The following is a 23253-nucleotide window of genomic DNA, read 5'->3' on the forward strand; positions in this document are numbered from 1 at the left end:
AAGCACTATTCTTTTACAAATAGTTAATATTTAAATATGTAATACAACAATAATAATGTGTTATCATTTTGCCAATACCCATGTGAATAGAAGGAAGCACTCCCAGCTACATACTCAGGTTCTGTTAGTGGTGTGGTTTCATTTGGCTCATTTACTGGGCTCCCATCTTCGTGATTAGTAATTCTTTCATCCTCTGTTCTCATCTCCACTATTGGTTCTTTTGATCCATCTTTCCTAGAAACATAAACAAAAACATCTCACCTGTTTAATGTAAAAAGGGATGCATTATGGAACAAACACAGTTTAAAATCACCAAATCCTACCTTCCTCCAAATAAATCCAACTTGGTTAATTTATGAAAACCACTGAAAAATGCTTTTCTGTTTAAATTTATCTCACCATATATTATTACTCAGAAAAAAAGGAAGAAATTCCATTCTTTCTGGATATCTTTTTCTCATCAAAATTGTATCAACTATTTTGCAAAACTGATACACATTTTAAATCCTATTGTACACTTTCTATTTGGAAAAAAATGAAAATATTTTATTAATAAAATGTATAGCATCAAGTAGCTTTCTTTCCCCTTACTAGCCAAATGTTAAAATTTCAAACTATTTTAAAACATTTTTAAAATAATAAAAAAGAAACATTTTAAAATTTTAAAACATTTGAAATACTTTGGAAATGTTGCTTGTATTTCAAAATTTAGAAGACGAAATTTGTGTGTGTTGTTTTCTTTTAAATATTTCTATCAATTTGTATGAAAGATCTTAACTGTAAAATGATTATGGACTTCTAACATATTCAAGTTTTTCAAGAAAATAGCTTAAATAAAGTAATCTTTGTAACATACATGCATACCTCTTCATTTATAACTTCATACTCCAATGTCATCTTTATCAAATTTCAAACATATATGACAGTGAATGTAATTTTTCATAATTGATGAAAAATAGAAAACAATACAAAGTTTCATGTCTCATAACTGAACAACAACCAAAAAAAGGATAACAAGGAAGTTATTTAGCGATGACAAGGAGTAAAGTGAGATAGAAGACTTGAGAATGAGGTACTCCTAATAAAGATTTAAGTAGGTACGGAAAAAAAAAAGAAAACAACTAAGGAAGGGTTGGGGACTTCAATACGTATTCATTCAACAGCCTTCCTATAAATGTGTACAGTAACACTATTTATAAACTGCCAAAAATTGTAACCAACTTGTCTTCCAATAAATGAATGGATAGTAGGCAATGGATAAATAAGCTGTGGACCATCAGTAAAATTGAAAATTACTCATAATAAAAAATAAATGAGCTATCTACCATGAAAATACATAGAAGAACTTTAAATGTAGTTACTATGGCAATTAAGGCAGTCTGAAATGACTAAATACTTTATAATTCCAACTATATGACATTCTGGAAATGACAAATCAATAGTGACAATAATAAAGTCAGTAGTTGCCAGGGACAGGAAGGGTGGCACATTCAGAACATTCAGAGCAGGGAAACTGTTATATTTCTTATCATAATGGTAGATATAGGACATTAAAAGTTGCTCTTAAGAAGCATGTAAACTAGGATTATACACACACAAAAGCAAGCAAACAACAAATCTACAATGCTCCAAAGACTGAACAGACTCTACAAATGCTAAGATTTATATAGAAAAAAATACTAAGGATATAAAACACTTTTGATCAGATCACAGTTACATATTGTTGCTCTTATCGGAGTAGGTAGGTACCTCACATACACATGCATCATAATTTGAAGAATGGGTGCTGATAAGAATAGAAGAAAATCTAGAAGTGAACACACTTTTTAGCTCTGAAAATCAGATGTCTGTAAAAGACAGTGATTAAGACACATTTAGCAACATTCTCTGATAACAGCCCTAAGTAAGATCTATAGAGTTAGTAAAGATGGATGAACAGCCCACCACCATTGGATCTTAAGGTTGTTTTGTTTGCTTGTCTCTGTGTTAGTTTTTGTTATTCTTCAATTGATTCTTTTAAAAAATTCTGCATGATAGTGTTTGTGATGACATACAGGATTATACTATTTGTGGAAAAGTGGCTATTGATGATTCTTACCAAGAAAATGATTCATTTTCTTATATTAACAATTGGTATAAATATGTGATGAAATAAAGCATAATGCAGAAAGAAGAGAGAACTAGTGAGTTCTTATTTTGTTTTCCTTACTAACAATTAATATGCAAACAAATATCTTTAAATTAAAAAGAATGAAATAAATATTACTGAAAGGAAATTAAATATTAACAAGAGAAATAGTTAGTAGCCTTTACAATTCTTATTTTTTTCAGTGATCTTTTTAATTTTAATTTTTCTTACATTAATTTTTTCCAGAGACATTCTACCCAGATATCACATATGAATGAAAATGCATATAGTTATTTTTACACAAATGGTAATATACTAACTATGCAATTGAGGCTTTTGAATTAACACTGAGTATTAGCTATAATCTACAAAAGAACATTTAGAGTTGTCTCTTATTTTTTCATGCTGCATACTATGCTGCTGTATGTATGTACCACCATATCTAACACTATGAAATACTACTCATTTATAAAAAGAATGAGGAAGAGATTTATGTGCTGAAATGGAACATTGCAGCTGCATTTCTATGTGATATAAATTTGCTAAAATTTATATACATATATATGTATGTACATAGAAATATCTGTGTGTGTGTGTGTATCTAGGATATTATTTCTTTACAAACTATAGACCACATGGAAAATTATTGGGAAGGAAAGAAAAAAAGTATTAATGCTTATGTATGAGGTGGCAAATAGGATCAGTATTGATTAAGGTCTTTGATTTCTATTTTTTACATTTGTTTGATTTTTGAGTGTTTAAATAAAATTATATATAATTTTATTAAATTAAATATAAAATTACATATAGATACCGCTTTTGAAACTAAAATATTTGGTTACTTACAGAAATGCTAATGTATGTTATGTTGTATTAACATATTTCACATTAAAACTGTAAATGTCTAAATGCACTCTGTCCCTGTCAAATGGTATCCAGTCTGTCATAAAAGGTGATATTATTAAATTAAATATAAATTATATATGTTGGTACCGCTTTTGTAACTAAAATATTTAGCTACTTAAAAAACACTAATACTATGTTATGTTTTATTAATATTAACACAGAGAGAGAGACATGGTTTCCACACATTAAAGACAGTAAACGTCCATGCACTCTGCCCCTGTCAGATGTCATCTGGTATATCATGAGAGGTGATATTATTGATTAATTAATAAGCACACGCTGCCAGAATGTAAGGATTTCATGCAATTAATTAATCATGAAAACAGCTTTGAGAATGATTACTTTAGAAAAGGGAAGAAGAGTAAAAGGGTATACTGTGGTTACCTTAAAATACAAATATGGCTGTAAGGTTTTAAAAACATTGATGTGTTCTACGTTTTATTTCAAAATGCATAATTTATAAAAAGTTTAACTCTACTATGTAGAATAACTTACTTGCAAAGAATTTTAACTTGAATGGAAGGATATGCAAAAATAATCCAAATAAAACACATCCCAAAACAAATTTAATACGGAAAATTTCATGTTCTTTATACCCGCATTGGACAGGAGGTATCATCATGTGAGTTAATATTCTCTTTACTTTCTCAGATTTTCTGATTAATTGCTTGTGATTCAAGTTTGGGCCCATGTATACAGCTAAAATTGAGCAGCAGGTATTTGTGTAATATTTCACTCACAATAACCATTGGATACTACTGTTATGATACCTTTGTAAGGGGGAATGAATGAAAAGGAGATTAGGACTGAACATCCAATAAGACCTCATTCATCTATGTTTTTTTGAATCAACCATGATATTTTCATTTTACATATTATGGAAGGCATGAAAATGATTCAAATATGCCAATTAGACAACAGCAAAATTTCACTCATTTTTTATAATCTGTGTGCCATTTGTTTCCCAGGGATTATAATAACTTGCTGAAGTTATTTAACTTCTTTTCTGAAATATTTGAAATTATATAGTTGGATTTTTTATAGATTTTATTCTGTATATTCACTTTTCCCCAACATCCTTGATTCTTCTTGTTTCTTCCTTATTATTTAGATTAGTGTAATTCAGTATAATAGCCAGTCTTTTGAGGTGGTAAATGTGTGGCTGTGATGGAGTAATGATAAATATTTCTAGACACACACGTGTATATGTCTACTAGAAGGTAAATCTTGTTTATTAATGTTTTTCTTTTTCTTCTTGTCTTTCCACTTTCCCATGTACATGTATTCATTATTACAAACTATTAATCATATACATTGTAATTTTTTAACATCAGGAAAAGAATCTGCTATGATGCCAAGCAATTATAAACTTCAAGGAATAATTTTTGAATTCCATTTGTGTAGACTTTATTTAGACCACTTTTAATTTCATAGCAAAATTGAGAGGGAGATACAGAGATTTCCCATGTATCCCCTGCTCTCACACATGCATAGCCTCCCCAATTAGCAACATCTCCCACCAGAGTGGTGCACTTGTTACAATCAATGAACCTACATTGACACATCATTACCCCATATTTATACTTTATATTAAGGTTCACTCTCGGGGTTGTACATTCTATGTGTTTGAAAATGTTTATAATGACATTTTCCCACAATTATTTTATCAACCACTGATCTTTTCAGTGTCTTTTGTTTTTCTCAAAGCAAAACTATATTTGTCATATAGTTGGAATTATAAAGTAGGTAGTCTTTTAAAATTGGCTTATTTCACTTAGTAATAATCATCTAAGTTTCCTCCATGTTTCTTCATGGCTTGCTATCTTTTTCCTTTTTAGTGCTGAATAATGTCGCATCATTGGGATCTACCACAGTTTATTCATTCATCTACTGAAGGATGTCTTAATTGCTTCCAAGTTTTGACAATTACAAAACAAGCTTCTGAAAACATCAGTGTTCAGGTTTTGGTGTAGACAGACACTTTCAACTTCTTTGAGTACATATTAAGGAGCTCAAATAACAAATTTTTAAGGTAAAAGTATATTTATTTTCTTGAGAAGCTGCTAAATTGTCTTCCAAAGTGATTGTATCACTGCATTTCCATCAGCAATGAATGAGATGTACTGTTGCTTCACATCCAGCATTTGGTGTTGTCAGTGTTCTAGATGCTGATCATTTCAACAGGCTTGCAGTGGTACAGTAGCTCATTTTAATTTTCATTTCCCTGGTTCATAGGATTTGAAATATCTTTTCATAGGCTTATTTACTATTTGTATATCTTCTTTAATTAGGTGTGCATTAAATATTTTGGCCCACTTTCTAATTGGGCTCTTCTTTTTATTATATAGAGTTTAAGAATTATTTGTATATTTCATATAATAGTCTTTTGTCAGTTATGTTTTTTGCAAATATTTCCCCCCATTCTGTGATTTGTCTTTTCATTCACTTAACAGTGTCTTTTGCAGAGCATAAATTTTTAATTTGATAGAAGTCCAGCTTATCATGAGGTCAGGAGTTTGAGACTATCCTGGCTAACATGGTGAAACTCCATCTCCACTAAAAATACAAAAAATGAGCAAGGCATGGTGACACACACCTGTAATTCCAGCTACTCAGGAGGCTGAGGCAGGAGAATCACTTGAACCCAGGAGGTGGAGGTTGCAGTGAGCCGAGATCAGGCCACTGCACTCCAGCCTGGACAACAGAGCAAGACTCCATCTCAAAAAACAAACAAACAAACAAAAACAAAGAACAAACAAAAAAAACACCTTTCTTTCATGGATTGCACTTTTGGTGTTGAATCCAAAAATTCACTACCAAAACCAAGGTCATCTAGATTATCTGCCATGTTTTCTTCTAGTAGTTTTACAATTTTTTGATTTACATATAGGTCGATATTACATTTTGAGTTAATTTTTATGAAGTGCATAATGTCTGTGACTAGATATATATTTTTTTCTTATGGATTACAGTTGTTCCAGTACCATTTGTTGAAAATATCATCTTTTCACCATAGTACTGCCTTAACTATGTATGACATGTCAGTTCACTTGAGTATATTTATGTGAGTCTATTTCTGGGGTTTTTATTTGGTTCCATTAATTTATTTGTTTATTCTTTGGCCAACATCACATTGTCTTGTTTACTGTAGCTTATAGTAAGTGTTGAAGTTAGATAGTGTCAGTCCTACAAATTTATACTTTCAATATTACTTTGGTTATTGTGGGTCTTTTGCCTCTCTATGTAATAAACTTTAGAATCAATTTGTCAATATTCACATAGTAACTTGTGATTTTTTTGGGGATTACATTTACTCTACAGATCAAGTTGGGAAGAGCTGACATCTTGTCCACATTGAGTCTTTCTATCCATGAACGTGAAATAACTCTCCATTTATTTTATTCTTTTATTTTCTATCATCAGTTACATAGTTTTCTTTATATAGATCTTGTACATATTTTATTAGATATATGCCTGAGTATTTAATTTTGTGGGGTGCTAATGAAAAGAATAATTTTGTTTTTAACTTCAAATTTCACTTGTTTATTGCTGGTATATTTTTGATTTTTGCATATTAATTGATTTTTGCATATTAATCTTTTAGCCTGCAACATTGCTATAATCATTGATTATACCCAGGAGTTTTTTCAGACTTTTTTCGTAGACTATCATGTCATCAGCAAACACAGAGAGTTTTATTTCTTCCTTCCCAATGAATATGCCTTTTTATTTCCTTTCCTTGTCTTATTGCTTTAGCTAGTTCTTCCAGTACAATGTTGAAAAGAATTAGGGAGAGAGGATATTCTTGAGTTTTTCCTAATCTTAGTGGGGACAGCTTCTAGTTACTCACTAAGATGTAAAGAAGGATGTAAGTTGTAGCTTTTTAGATATCCTTTATTAAGTTAAGGAAGGTCCACCCCTTGTTCTTATTGAAAACCTTTATTATGAATGGGTATCAAATTTTGTGAAATAATTTTATGCATATATTAATATGATTTTATGATTATTTTTCTTTATTATGTTGATGTGTTGCATTTACATTGATTTTTTAATGTTGAATCAGACTTGCATACCTGGGATAAATCCCACATGGGTGTAATATACAGTTTATTTATAAATTGTTGGATTTGACTTGCTAATGTTTTATAAATGGTGATTTTTCATTTATGTTTAGAAATATATTGGCCTGTAGTTTTCTTGTCATCTCTCTGTCTGTTTTTAGCATTTCAGTAATGCTGGCTTCATAGAATGAGAAAGTAATCTCTCTATTTCTATCTTTTGAAATAGAATGTAGATAATTGATATAAGTTAATGTCTAAATGTTTGGTAGAATTCACCACTGAACCTGTCTGGACTTGGTGCTTTCTGTCTGGGGAGACTACTAATTATTAATTCAATTTGTTTGATGGATATAAAGGTCTGTTCAGATTGTTTCTGCCTTTGTGACATTTAGCTGATTGCGTCTTTCAATGAATTTCTCTATTTCACTTTGGTTATCAAATTATTGGCATAAAGTTGCTCATGGCATTACTTTATTATCCTTTGAATGACAATGCTGTCTACCGTAATTATTCCTTCTTTATTTCTGATATTATTGTGTTTTTCTCTCTCTATCTCTGTCTTCTTTTATTTTTCCAAGTTAGCTTAGGTATAGACTTAGCAATTTTGTTAATCTTTTAAAAGAACCAGCTTTCGGTTTTAATTTTCTCTATTGATTTTGCTTTGAAATTTATTAACTTCTTCTGCAATATTTATTATTTCTTTTCTTCTGCTTACTTGGAACTTAATCTGCTCTTCTTTTCCCAGTGTCCTGAGGTAGAAATCTAGATAATTCACTTTAAGTCTTTCTTATATTCTAATATATGTATGCAAGGAAATTGCCCTCTAAACATTGCTTTCACTTCATCCCCAAAATTTTGATTTGCTGTGTTTTCATTTTCATTTAGTTTAGAATATTTAAAAATTTCTTTTGAGATAGTTTTCTTGGACCTGTGTGTTACTTAAATGTACATGGTTTAATCTTCAAGCATTTGGAGTATTTTCTGGCCTTCTTTTATTGATTTGTAGTATAATTCCATTGTGGTATGAGAGCAGACATTGTACGATTTCTATTTATAAAATGCTTTAAAGTGTGTCATGTGGCCTAGGGTGTGATCTATCTTGGTGCATATCCTAGGCAAGCTTGAGAAGTGTATGTATTCTGCTGTTATTAGATGTAGTCCACTGATAACATATATAGTTGATAGATGTTGTTTGATTAAGCAATGTCCTTACTGATTTTATTTTTTTCTCCTTTTTTTCTTAAAATTTTCCCATTTTTTCGTACTTTTTTCCTCTTTGTATTCCACCCCCCCTCCCAACCTTTTTTTCTTTGAGATGGAGTTTCGCTCTTATTGCCCAGGCTGGAGTGCGATCTCAGTTCACAGCAACCTCTGCCTCCTGGATTCATGTATTCAATGTTAAAGTCTCCAGCTATAAAAGTGGATACCTGTGTTTCTCATTAAGTTGTATTAATTTTTGCCTCTCATATTTTTATGCTTTGTTGTTAAACATATACATGTTAAAGATCGCTATATTTTCCTTAAGAAATGACCCCATTATGATTAGGTAATACCCGTTTAGAAACCTGATAACTTTCCTTGTTGTGAAGTCGACTGTATCTGGAATCAATATTTCCACTCCTGCTTTCATTTGATTTGTGTTAGCATAGTATGTCTTTTTCTATCTATTTATCTTTGATTTACTTGTGTCATTATACTTATTGTGTGTTTTTTTTGTGCGTGTGAACAATATCTGGTTTGGTCTTGTTTGTCTTGTTTTATTTTTTTTAATCTACTCTGACAGTCTCTGCCTTGCAATTGATCTATTTAGATAATTATAATTTTAAGGTAATTGTTTATACAATGGATTCATATCTGGTATATTTGTAACTATTTTATTTGTTGCCCTTATTCTTTATTTCAGTTTTTGTCTTTCACTGTTTTTCTGTCTTTGGCGATTTCAATTGAGCATTTTATGTGATTTAATTGTCTTTCCTTAGCATATCAATTATACTTTTTAAAATTTGTTTATTTGTTGTTCAAGAATTTTCAAAATACATTTCCAATGAACTGAATGAAGTCAATTTTCAAATAACACTGTACTGCTTCATGGGTAGCAGGAGTTCCTCATGATAAGTTATTTCTAAGTCTTTCCTCTCATCCCTTATATCATTGTTATCATTCGTTTATCCTATATACAGTATATATACATAATATAATAAAATACATTGTTTTCATTATTTTCAATAATCTTATGAATAAGAATAAGTAAAGTAAACGTTTTTAATTTACCTTCACTTAGTCTTTCTCTGATGCACTTCCTTTCTTTAAACATATATTAGGGAAAGGACAGCCTCTTCAATAAACTGTGCTGGGCAAACTTGATAGATATCCATATGCAAAAGCATAAAACCAGACCCCTATCTCTCACCATATACAAAGATCAAATCAAAATTGATTAAAGACTCAAGCCTAAGATCTGCACCCGTGAAACTACTAGCAAAGTCTGTAGTTTAGAATTCTGAAACTACTAGAGGAAAAAGTTGGGGAAATTTTTCACTACTTGATGGAATCACATCAAGCTTAAAAGGTTTTGAACAGCAATGGAAACAATCAGTAAAGTGAAGAGAAAACTTACAGAATAGAAGAAAATATTTGCAAACTATTCAATTAACAAGGAATTAATAACCAGGATATATTCAGGAAGTCAATTCAATAGCAAAACAACAACAAGAAATAACAACAACAGCAAAACATAAAACAAACAAGTCCAATTGAAAAATGATCAAATGATTTGGAGATCTGAGTTTCTAGTTTAAAGTATTTTTCTACTCTGAAGAACTTTTTCAGGGCCAGGCACAGTGGCTCACACCTGAAATCCCAGCACTTTGGGAGACCTTGGTGGGTGGAGGTCAGGAGTTTGAGACCAGCCTGGCCAACATGGTGAAAATACAAAAATTAGCTGGGCATGGTATCGCGTGCCTGCAATCCCAGCTCCTCAGGAGTCTGAGGCGGGAGAATTGCTTGAATCTTGGAAGGGAAAGGTGGCAGTGAGCCGAGATCACACCACTGCATTCCAGACCAGGCAACAGAGTAAAATTCTGTCTCAAAAAAAAAAAAAAAAAAGAACTTGTTCAAACATTTCTTGCAAGTCATATCCATTGGCAAAAAATGCCCTCTACTTTTGTTTGTCTGAGAAAGGATATTCTTTCTGCTGCACATGTGAAGGATAATTTCGCATTTCACAGAATCAGAATTGTTGATTTCAGTTTGTTTAGCTTTCAGTTTGTTAGGAGAGAGTGGCAACTTTTAATCTCCTTGCATGCTGGGCTGAAAACCGGGAGTATTGTTTTGTTTTGTTTTGTTTTTCAGTGTTATTCAGAAAATACAATTGATATTTCATATATATTTCTTCAGTTTTTGTATCAAATCCTACTTTTTCTTATAACAAAGCCTTTTATGCAATCCATTCCCTCTGCCTGAAGAACCATTTTCCACACACCCCACCACATACACATTTCAGCTAGTTAATTCCTACTCTTCCTTATGCTTTAGTTCTTTCACAAGTTGCTTAGATAAATATGAGTAGGTAAATTATTAATTTTTACATAACATTTATAAAAATTATTTATCATTTGATTTTTTAAAAATTAAAATGTGTTTCCTGCCAGAATGAAAGTTTCCTGACAGAAAGGAATGAGTCTCCTTTTTCACAAGTTGTAGTCACAGAAGTTAGAATTGTCTCTTGTTATATAGATGTCCAATAAATATTTTTAATATTAATGCTTAGTAAATTATGCTTGAGTAAATAACAGTAAAAATATAATTTGTTAAAAATGTATTGTTAGTCATTCTGATAAGAAAACTTTGAGAATGCAAGATATGTAGTAATTTAAATTAATAAGAACCAAATTAAAATTAAAATAGAACTTTACATGAATACTATCCTCTAGGACATTGATCTTAATTTATTTTTTCTCTGCTGTGAGATGCTCTTAAAACAAAAATGCTCTAGGTGTAATTAATGTGGTTTTAGTAAATTGTCATAGTCATAAGTTTTGAAAATATGAAAGAGCTAGTCTCAGAATGCTTGGGATCATGTTTAGAAGCTAGTATAAATCCGAACAGTCAAATCAATTATATCCTGCTTCTCATTAAGATTTTATATCTTTTTCCAACTTGAACACTACATTTTTTAAGAGTTGAAAGCTGTTTTCCCAAGGCAGAAGAAATTTATATAAATATTGTGTGATCAATAATATGTGTGGAATTAACCACATATTTTCATTTACCCAATTCCTTAAGGTTAATTAAACTCAGCAGGACTTAAAAACAGAGGTGTTGGTGGACAAATTAACAAATAGTAGGGTTATATAAAAATAAACAGCACAACTGCATACATCTGACTGTTTGCACAGTCAAACAAAGGCATGAAGGTACATTTTGATTTCTCTCTTTCCCTAACCCAAATATGACATCAATCAGGTAGTTGACACTACCTCAACTATGTCTGTAATATACCCACTCTTATGTAAGTGTAATACCACCGCTTTGGGCCAAAAACAAAACAAAACAAAACAAACAAACAAAAACAACATTTTTCATCTGGATTACTTCAAGCTCCTCTTACCTGGTCTCCCTGATTTTAAATCATTCCCCTAAATCTACCAGGCCCAATAACACATTCCTCATACAATAGCAAAAGTCATATTCTTAAAACTCTTCTAGTAGTTTTCTATTTCAAATAAAATTCAGACCCTTTTCTTTGACGCAAGAAGATGGAATAATAATTTGGCCCCTAGATAATTTCCCAATCTGATATTTATACCAGTTTCTCTTTCTTTGACTCTCACCACTAAGCTTCATTTGTCTTTGAACATAGCAAGCTTATTCCCATGTTAGAATCTTTACATTAATTGTTTTACATCTGCCTAGAATGTTCTGTCCCTTGATTGTTATATTACCGACTCCTTATTACCCAACCTTAGGCTTAATGTCACCTCCCTGAGAGGTGTTTATGACACAGTATCAAATAACAACTTAACATCCTGCCTTTCATTTGTTTACTGCTTATCACTACTGGACATTTCATTTTTAGTTAACATTTATGAACTTCCATCTTCCACAACAACTTGAAATCCATGTGAACAAAATTATTGTTTGCTTTGCTTACTAATTTGTTCTCAAGTTCTATAAAAGTGCTTATAACCTGGCATTTATTCCATAAATATTTGCTCAGTGGATGAGCAAAAGAGAAGACTTACAAAATTTAATTTATATCTCTATCTCTACCTTTATATGTAATAACATATATATAGTATATGCAATGATGTTACTATATGTAATATTTATTCAATGTGTTTTATCATGTGCCTCTATTTAAATAAAACTAAAACTAACTTTTGTGATCTGTTTATTTAGGAAGATAATGTAAAAATACAGACAATTATTGGTAAGCATAAAAGGTACTGATGAAGAAAGCAAAAGATATTGGAAATGAATTGATTCCACTGTATTTACCATGTCTCTTATTTGTATCTTGTTTAGTGTGCAGTGGAGGCTAATTTATGTTAGTTCTTTAGTTTATTCCGTCTCTAATAAATATGCAGTTTGCATTTTGTTTGAGAACAATTGAATCTAATTTTTGAACTGAAATATACTAATTACCATCTCATGAAGTAAAAATATCCCTTACAGAATATATATAACAAATGGTCACAAACAATTTAGTAAAATTGAAATAGGCTTGGTGATGTAAAAAAAAAAATGTAGCTATGAAGAATTGATTCTCCTGTATTTCTAACCCTGATGCATAATTATTATTAAATGTCAGGTATTATAAGGGTAATTTTACATATATTGCATGTATTTTACATATATTGAATATATATACAGAATATATATAACAGAATATATATAACAAATATATATGTAACAATACAGAATGTATATAACAAATGGTCATAGACAAACAATTTAGTAAAATTGAAACAGGCTTGGTGATGTAAAAAAAAAAATGTAGCTATGAAGAATTGATTCTCCTGTATTTCTAACCCTGATGCATAATTATTATTAAATGCCAGGCATTGTAAGGGTAATTTTACATATATTGCATTTGCTTATGTCACACAACATGTGGAGCAGAAATGCAAATGAGAATTTATGGGTAAAGAAACTAACGTTCACAGAAGTCAGAATGACTTGTCTAAGGGTACTGGGATTCAAGCTCGTCTATTTTTCCACTGGTTCTTGGAGTCTTTTCACAGCTACTTAAAAATAGGCTGAAAATGGTACTCCCTTACAATGTGATAGTTTTATTTTATTTTATTTTTATTTTTTCTTGAGATGGAGTCTCACTGTATAGCCCAGGCTGGAGTGCAGTGGCGCCATCTTGTTTCACTGCAGTGCTGACTGGCAGGTTCAAGCGATTCTCCCGTCTCAGTCTCTAGCAGCTGGAATTACAGGCATGCGCCATCACATCATGCTAATTTTTGTAGTTTTAGTAAAGACAGGGTTTAGCTACGTAAGCCAGGCTGGTCTTGAACTCCTGACCTCAGGTGATCCACCCACCTCGGCCTCCCAAAGTGCTGGGATTACAAGCGTGAGCCACCGCGCCTGGCCTTGTTAAAGTTTTAAGTCAGTACTTAGTGAGGGAAAACTGATCAGACTCGAGTTAGGTTTTAAAAACAATATGTCACAAGAACACAGAGCTTTCTAATCCTCTAGTTCCTTGCAGACTACAGAATAGAAGGAAGAAACTAGTGTCTTCTTATATGTGACAGAAAAAGACCATTTTGTGCAATGTTAATGTTAATATGAATAAATGCCAGTGACCAAGGAGCTTATACTTTGTTCAGAATGGCTTATTTAAAACAACGCTAAGAAATTAATCCAAAAATACGTAATAAAGGATATAAGAATATGACAAATGGAATGAAACAGGAGTACACAGATGAAACAGGGTTTTAGCCAAGTTAATGAAATAGAAAATCTTTATTGAGCTGGAAGCATTTGAAATGGAATTGAAGTGGAACTGGAAATATACTTATTCCATTGACAGACATGGGGACCACAGAAACAGAAAATAATTTGGGAGTCATCATTCTAAGTTAGATTTCAGTCATTTTGAATTACTACCATTTTGTTTAGAAATAGACACACACAGGCATCCTGATGCCCAGGAGAATGATAAGGACCAGACACAGATATTTATTTGGTATTCATACATGTAGAGGTGATATTTGGAGTTATGGGATAAATTATACTTAAAGAAAGAGAGCTGAGGAGGAAACACAGAGAATTAAGATGATACAGAGTCTTGGAAGGGCATGGTAGAATGTCATTAAGGGAACATGTAAACAATATCACATTATCCAAGATGGTTTGAGAATTTGAAAACTAAAGTAAGACATGAGATTTGATCAACATAAAATCTCTCAACTGAAAAGAGCAGCTTTAGTGAAGCATAAGCCAAAAATAGAAGAGATTGAGCAATGAGGGAGGAAGTTGAAAGTGGAAAAAAAAATACAGATGGTTGACTGTTCTAGATTTTCTCAATAGAAAGAGCCAGATTTGAAAAAAGAGAAAAAACACCAGTATACAAAATAAAATATGACATTACAGGAACATTTAAAAGTGAAGTTTCTTGAATTTTAGGTACATAGAAGTTCAGGAGAATTTTAGTATTTAAAAAATAGATTAAAAGCCTTTGTTTTTTAATTTTGAAAAATAAATCTCAGTTGGCATATGGGGTTTCATTATAAGAAAGGTAATGATTACGTCTGCCTTAGAATTTAAAAAAAAACTTTTATAATTAGATTATTAAAATATTTGCCAAACTAATAATTATTCACCAAACTAATTTTTAGTTTATATTTTAAATAAAATATATTACTTGCCAAACTAATTTTTATCTCATTGGTCTCCCCATTTGTTAGCATTGATGTTATGAAATGCTTGTGCAAGGTTTTGTTCTTATTTCTCAGAGATTGTAAACCTTACTCTCCTTTTCTGAGTAATCCAAACTTTTCTGTAGGAAGTCAGACACTAAAGAGTACAAACTGTAGATGTGGTTCTTTGGGGAGTAATTGCAAGGGTAGGATGCCTTTTATTCCTTTTGTTTTCTAAAATTGTGTTTTGGTCATTTCTACATCCATTCTATACGTGGACACACAGTATGCTTCTGGCTCCCACAAACTCCTGAGATCTTATCAACTGTAGAGTTATTTACTGAACAGTTCATAATTGGAGTGAAATAATTGTAGATTTGTAAAGAAAGTTTAAAATCGCATGGCCCATGGTTTCATTTTTATAGGCAAGGAAAAAGAAACTCTAAAATTGATGTCTTCTTCAGTTATAAATGATAAAATGTAATAAGAGGATTTCAAACACCTAAACCATTCAGTTAATTCTAGCTAAGTCTGGTCATTGTGCAGTACTTTACATGAGTTTAAGTTGCCATTGTTTATAGTGTCTTATCAGTATTCTTTACTGTTCATGGTCATATCCAGGGTGAGTGTCCATAATACCTTGCATTTGAATTATAGTATTACAGGTAGTAAATTAAATTTTCCACTGAATTAATTCTATCAAAATTACTTTATTCAATGAAATGAGAATTGGGAAAAGTCAGCAATTTTTGAAACTTAAAAAGTAACTTAGAGAAAATATCTTAAATTAGGAAAGCAATTTGCTTTGTTTCTAGCAAAAATAAAAATAATTCTGTTTAAAATTTAGAGAATATCTTGATGATTTCACTATGTTTCATGGGTATACGTATTTTAAGACGAGTGGTCATAGATAGAAATATTTTTTAAAATTTTATTGTTTAGTTATAATGCATTCTAATGAATAGCTCTTTACTGAAGTAAGGGAATTGGTCCTAAGGTTACTGCACTCATTTTCTGCATAAGTCAAGTGGTGTCATGACCCTGATAAATAGCCCTCTTTGGATTTGTGCAGAACACCATCTGCTTAAACATATACAGCAACCTAAAAGGACTGCATGTGAAAGAATGAGGAACTTTTAAAATTTCACTTCATAAGTAAATCTAGATTCTTTAAAAAGCTCACACAAGTTATTACTGATTTGTTGCTTAAAATAGTTTATCTTGCAAAGATATTAATTCTCTTTCAATGAATCTACAAAATTAATGCAATCCCAGTAAAAATTGTAGCATTTTTAACATTTGGAATTGCAAGTCGGTTTAAATGGATACGTGAATCAAGACTAGCAAAACAATCTTGAAGAACAACAAACTTGGAGAACTTATTCTATCAGTTAGAAAACAACTATGGCAAAGATTTAGAGATTAATAAAGCCTGGTGTTGGTGAAAGGATAGAGAAGGTGAAAAATGGAATAGAATAAGAACAGAAACAGGCCTATTTGAATTCTGCCATTTGAGATGTCACAACCATGGCACTGCTATTAGTGAGAAAAGAATGACATTTTCAATTACTGGTGCTATTTTCTAAACATAGTGTAAAAAATACTAACTGAAAAGTGTGTGGAGTCCTAACTCAGGTATATTGTATATTTAAAGGTAAAATGTGAAATGATAAAGATTTACTGGAAAATATAGAGGGCCTTAGTGACCTCAGGATAGGCAAATATTTTAAAAATAAGACAAAAAAGAGACAAATTAAAATATTAAAGTACATTAAGATCAGGCACTTCTGTTCACCAGGGAAAAATTTGTTTTTTGTTTCTTGAGACAAAGTTTTGCTCTTGTTGCCCATCCAGGAGTGCAATGGCTCACTGCAATCTCCACTTCCCAGGTTCAAGTGATTCTCCTGCCTCAGCCTCCTGAGTAGCTGGGATTATAGGCACCCACCACCATGCCTAGCTAATTTTTGTATTTTTAGTAGAGACAGGGTTTTGCCATGTTGTCCAGGCTGGTCTCGAACTCCTGACATCAGGTCATCCACCCGCCTCGGCCTCCCCAGAGACACATTTTGCCACTTAAAAGAATCCACAAAATAAGAAAAGAAGTTATATGTAAAATTGTATTTCATATGTAAATATTTTATTACATATATAATTTTCTTTATACCATAAAGGTTTATCTATATTCATAATAAATTGCATATACATAATTTATATGTATAGCCCAGGTTATGTACATAGAGCATGTTGTATAAAAGAACACACCTACATATCAGTAAAGAAAAGAAAGACAACCTAATAGAAAATGACTAAAATGCTTGAATAAGGACTGTAAAAATAGACAAATAAGGTCATTATAAAATGATAAAGGGGTTGGTGTAAAAATAGACAAATAAGGTCATTATAAAATGATAAAGGGGTTAATTAATCAAGGGAATATAGCAATTATAAACATGTATGCACCCAACGTTGGAAAACCCTGATATATAGTGCGAATAGTATTTGACCTAGAGAGAAAGATCCTAACAAAATCGTAGCTGGGAACCTCAAAACCCATCTTTCAGCATTGGACAAGACATCCAGGCAGAAAATCAACAGAGAAACATAAGTCATAAAATATACTATAGACCAAATGGACCTAATAAACATTTAAAGAACATTTCATCCACGTTTTTAAGAATACACTTTCTTCTCCTCAGCACATGAAACATTCTCAAGGATAGATCATATGTTAGGCCACAAAATAATTCTTGAAAACTTCCAAAAAATTGTAATCATATCAAGCATATTTTCTGATAACAGAAAACAATAAACTAAAAGTCAATAACAAGAGGAATTTTGGAATGACCTGAATGCTCCTGAATGACCATTAAGTCAATGAAATTAAGAAGGAAAATTTAAAATTTCTTGAAACAAATGATAATGGAAACACAACATACCAAAACCTATGGGATTCTGCAAAAGTAGTACTAAGTGGGACATTACAGCAATAAACATCTACACCAAAATAGCAGAAAAACTTTAACTAAACAACCTTACAATGCATCTTAAAGAACTGAAAGAGCCAAAGCAGACCCAACCCAAAATTTTCTTCTTAGTAGAAGAAAATAAATAACAAAGATTGAGCGGAAATAAATAAAATTTAGACTTAGAAAACCTAAAGATAAAAAAGTGATTTTTTTCACAAGATAAAAATATGATAAATCTTTAGCCAGACTAAAAGACACATAATTGAAATAAGTAAAATTACAGGTGAGAAAGGAGATATAAGAACTGATATCACAAAAATTCAAAAAATTATGGCTGGTCACAGTGGCTCATGCCTGGGAGGCCCTAGGAGGTCACTTTGGGAGACCAAGGTGGGCAGATCACTTAAGGTCAGGAATTCGAGACCAACTTGGCCAGTATGGTGAAACCCCCTCTCTACAAAAATACAAAAATTAGCTGGGGATGGTGGTGCTTGCTCTTAGTCCCAGCTACTCAGGAGGCTGAGAGGCAGGAGGATCACCGAACCCAGGAGGTGAAGGTTGCAGTAAGCCGAGATCACACCACTGCACTCCATCCAGCCAACAGATCAAGACTTAATCTCAAAAAAAAGTCATTAGGGAATATTAAGAGAAACTATATGCAAACTGGGAAACTAGATAAATTCCTAGACACATACAACCTACCAAGGCTGAACTATAAAGAAATCCAAAACCAAAATAAATAATGGGATAGAAGCAGTAATACAAAATCTCCCATTAAAGAAAATTCCAGGACCTGATGGGTTGACTTAAGAATTCTACCAAACATCAAAGAGGAACTAATACCAATTCTACTCAAACTCTTCAAAAATATTGAGGAAGTGGGAAAACTCCCAAACTTGTTCTATAAAGTCAATGTTACCTTAACATCAAAACCAGACAAAGACACAACTAAAAAGGAAAAGTCAATGTTACCTTAACATCAAAACCAGACAAAGACACAACTAAAAAGGAAAACTACAGGACTACAGGCCAATATCTCCGATGAATGCAGAATGCAAAAATCTTCAACAAAGTATGAGCAAACTGAGCTCAACAACACATTGAAAATATCATTCACCTTGATCAAGTAAAATTCATCCCAGGGATTCAAGAATGGTTTAACACATGCAAATAAATAAATGTGATACATCATATCAACAGACTGTAAGCAAAATAAAATGTATAATCATTTCCATTTATGCTGAAAATGCTTTCGATAAAATGCATCAATTCATGATAACAACTGTCAAAAAACTGGGTATACAAGTAACATAGACACTTCAAGACAATTAGAGCCATATATGACACTTTTGCAGCTAGTATCATACTGAACCAGGAAAAATGGAAAGTCCTCTAAGATCTGGAACAAGACAAGGATGTCTTCTTTCACCACTGGTATTAACATAGTACTGCACGTCCTAGCCAGGGTAATTAATAAAGATGAAGAAATAAAACGCATCCAAAGTGGAAAGGAAGGAGTCAAATAATCCTTCTTATGATGATAGATCTTATATTTAGAAAATGCTAAAGACTCCACCAAAAAACTATTAGAACAAAGAAATATATTCTGTAAAGTTTCAGGATACAAAATCAGCATACAATAATCAGTAACATTTCTACATGTCAACGGGAAACAATTTGAAAAATAGACCAATAAAGTAATCCCATTTATAAAAGCTCAAATAAGTTGAAATACCTAGGAATGAACTTAAGCAAAGAAGTAAAAGATCTCTACAATGAAAATGATAAAACATTGATGAAAACTTGAAGATGACACAAAAATTAAAAAGTATTTTATGTTTGTGGATTAAAAGAATAAATATGGTTAAAATGTCCATACTACTCAAAGAAATCTACAGATTCAATGCAATTCTTATCGAAATACCATGACATTCTTCACAGAAATAGAAAAAAAAGTCATAAAATGTATATGGAAACACAAAGGACCCAGAAGAGCCACATTACCTAACTTCAAATTATACTACAGAGGTATAATAAACAAAAAAGCATGTTACTGGCATAAAAACAGACACCAAGTGAAACAGAGTAGAGAACCCAGACACAAACCCAGGCATTTACAGTAGAGTTATTTTTAACACAGCTGCCAAGAATATACATTGGAGATAGGGAAGTCTCATCAATAAATGGTACTGGGAAATCCAGACATCCATATGTAGAAGAATGATCGTAGACCCCTATCTCTTGCCATATACAAAGAACAAATAAAAACAGAATAATGACTTAAATCGAAGACCAAATCTATGAAAGTACTAGAAGAAAACATGGGGGAAACACCTCAAATCATTGATCTGGGCACACATTTCTTGAGTAATACCCCTCAAGCACAAACAAAGCAAACACGGACAAATGGGGTCACACCAAGCTGAAAAACTTCTGACACTGAAGGAAACAATTAACAAAGTGAAGAGACAACCCACAGAATAGGAGGATATGTTTATAAAGTACCCATCTGACAAGGAACTAATAACCAGTACATGCGAGCAACTCAAACAACTCAACAGAAAACAAAACAAAACAAATAATCCAATAAAAAATGAGCAAATGATTTGAATAGACATTTCTCTCAAAAGACAACATACAAATAGCCACAAGTATACAAAAAATGCTCAGTATCATCAGAGAAATGCAGATCAAAACTATAATAAGATATCATCTCATCCCAGTTAAAATGAATTTTATCCAAAAGACAGGCAATAATGAATCCAGATGAAGATGTGAAGAAATGAAAACCATTATACACTTGTGGATTAGTGGGAATGTAAATTAATATAGTCACTATGGAGGACAGCATGAAAGTTCCTCAAAAAACTAAAAATAGAAACTACCATATGATCCAGTGATTCCTCTGCTTGGTATATGTACAAAAGGGATTGAAGAGACATTTGCATTCCCATGTTTATTGCAGCAATATTCAGAATAGCTAAGATATGAAATTGACCTAAGTGTCCATGAGTGGATGATGAATGGATGAAAATTGGGTACAAGCACAGTGGAAAATCATTGGTGGAAACATTGATGGAACTGGAGAAAATTGTTAAGAGAAATAAGTCAGTTGCGGAAAGAAAAATATTGTGTGTTTTCATTCATATGTGGGAGCTACAACAACAACAACTTAAACTCACGGAGAAAACAATACTTGTTACCAGAGGCTAGCAAATGTAACAAGGAAGGGTGAATGGGGGATTAAGTAGGAACAGTTAATGGGTATAAAAATACAGTTCAATAGAATGAATAGGATTCAGTGTCATATTCAGTGTCACATATTCAGTGTCACAATAGATTGACAATAGCCAAAAATAATTTATCACATATTTAAAAATAACTAAAAGAGTAGAATTGGAATGTGTTGCTAGCACAAAGAATTGATAAAGGTTTGAAGTGATAGATACCACAATTACTCTGATTTGATCACTACATATTGTATGCCCGTATCAAAATATCCCATAGCCAACAAGTATAAACTCATTTATGTAAAGTATAAAAACAGGAAAATCTAATCTATGGTGCTATGAAGTCAGGATAATGCTTAGCATGAGATTGAATAGGGACAGGAAAGGAGATGTAAATAATAAAGTTCTTTTTCTTGATTTGAGCATTAAAAATGGGCTTGCTTAGCTTGTCAATATTTATTAAACTGTACACTGATAATAGCTAAGCCTTTTTGAATATTATACTTCCGTGAGAGTAAAAATGTTAAAACGATTAGCAAATATAGAAAAATATGTAAAAAAAATGATATCTATTTTGGCATATATTTTAAAAGCAAAAACTTTCAAGTAAAAACTTTTCAAATAAAAGTAGTATCTTTAAAATTTAAGGTGTAAATGACACCATGAAACAAAATTATATGATAAAGCAAAGACAAGTGAGTCTATAAAACAGTATGAGACCTTCCATGCTTCCATATATGCATAGAAAAAGAATAGAAATTATTCAACACTAAAGAAGAATCAGTCCTTGAAATTAAAAAAAAACATGAATGGTCTTAATACAACATTTTTGAAGATGTCAGATACAGAAGGGTAGACATCGTACGAATCCACTTATATGAAGTTCCAAAATAAGCAAAAACGATCTATGGTGAAAAATCAGTAATAGTAGTTGCCTGGGTGGGGGAGGTTAATGTGGGTTGACCGGATAAGGAAATGAGAGAACTTCCAGAGAGTGGTGGTAAGGTTCTGAATTGTGATACGGTTTTGCGTTACACATATAAAAACATTTGTCAAAACTCTTCAACTGAAGCATTTGGTGCATTTCATTCTGTGGCTTTACTTAAATAAATGAAAACACATTTTAGACTCTATGTAATGATATGCAGGCTGAATTAGGTGGGGGTTATGTGTTGATTTTTTGAAATTCAAGAAAATATCATGGATTCAAGTATGAATAAACATATGACAAAATATCCCAAAATGTTAATTGTGGAACCCACCTGGTTGGTATATGGTTGTTTGTTGTAAAGTCTTTCAGCACTTTTGTATGTGTTAGAAAAAGTATGCAGTAGACAGGACTTAAGGTTAAAAATAATAATAAAGGGAATGTCTTGAACTCTTAAGACTGTTCATTTTTTGATTGCTGTGTTTAACGCACACATGTACATGTATACAAACCTACACAAAACACACAAATGTGTGTGCATATGCTTGGGTATGATTTCCTGTGCTTGCTGAATTTTTTGCATTGATCATATTCTACTTTCAAAGTTAGATCCATATCTATGTAAAGACAAACAAAATAAAACAAAATGGAAATACTAAAACATAGTAATTTCCCTTTTACAGGACAAAATAATTTTCTAAAAAATCGATCTACATATTTTCTTGAAAATTATGTTCTGCTTAAGTAAATAGAACTACACAGAGACCTCCAAATTCTAAAATGTAATTAACTTTTGATCAAATTTTAGAATAGTATATTCAGAATCTGTAATATTATATTTTATAGCACATATATTTTCTATACAAAAAATCATGAAGCATATTGTAGTCACACCTTACATTTGTAGAAGTTGCCATAATTTTGTTGTTTTTAACTCAGTTCAATTGAGTTTTTAGCTCAGATTATTGTTGAAGCCTTTCTTTTATTTAATATAAACAAAACCAGTGGAGTAAATCAAAATGGAATACATTTGCACAACTGTCCATCCATCTATATGTTTATCATCTATAAATCATGGCAGTGATTCTTTTTAGTGAAACTCCCATTTTGAATAAACTGTTGTCCAAGTCACTTTGCTCTATGCTATATAGTTTTAAGGTCAGAGA

The 23253-nt window shown here is 31.7% G+C and overlaps 1 protein-coding gene across 3 annotated transcripts in view; it reads right to left on the reverse strand.

The window, feature by feature from the left end:
• Window positions 1-23253, reverse strand: part of NCAM2 (neural cell adhesion molecule 2) — a 570634-nt gene that overhangs the window by 4034 nt on the left and 543347 nt on the right. For 2 of the 3 annotated variants that reach the window (XM_065541469.2, XM_065541470.2), the window contains exon 17: window positions 79-234. In XM_065541469.2, the coding sequence (XP_065397541.1) occupies window positions 79-234 (156 nt within the window). The remainder of the gene's footprint in view (window positions 1-78; window positions 235-23253) is intronic. The other variant, XM_005548903.5, reaches the window with a different exon arrangement.

This window comes from Macaca fascicularis, chromosome 3, assembly GCF_037993035.2.
Source record: "Macaca fascicularis isolate 582-1 chromosome 3, T2T-MFA8v1.1".
Lineage (NCBI taxonomy): Eukaryota > Metazoa > Chordata > Mammalia > Primates > Cercopithecidae > Macaca > Macaca fascicularis.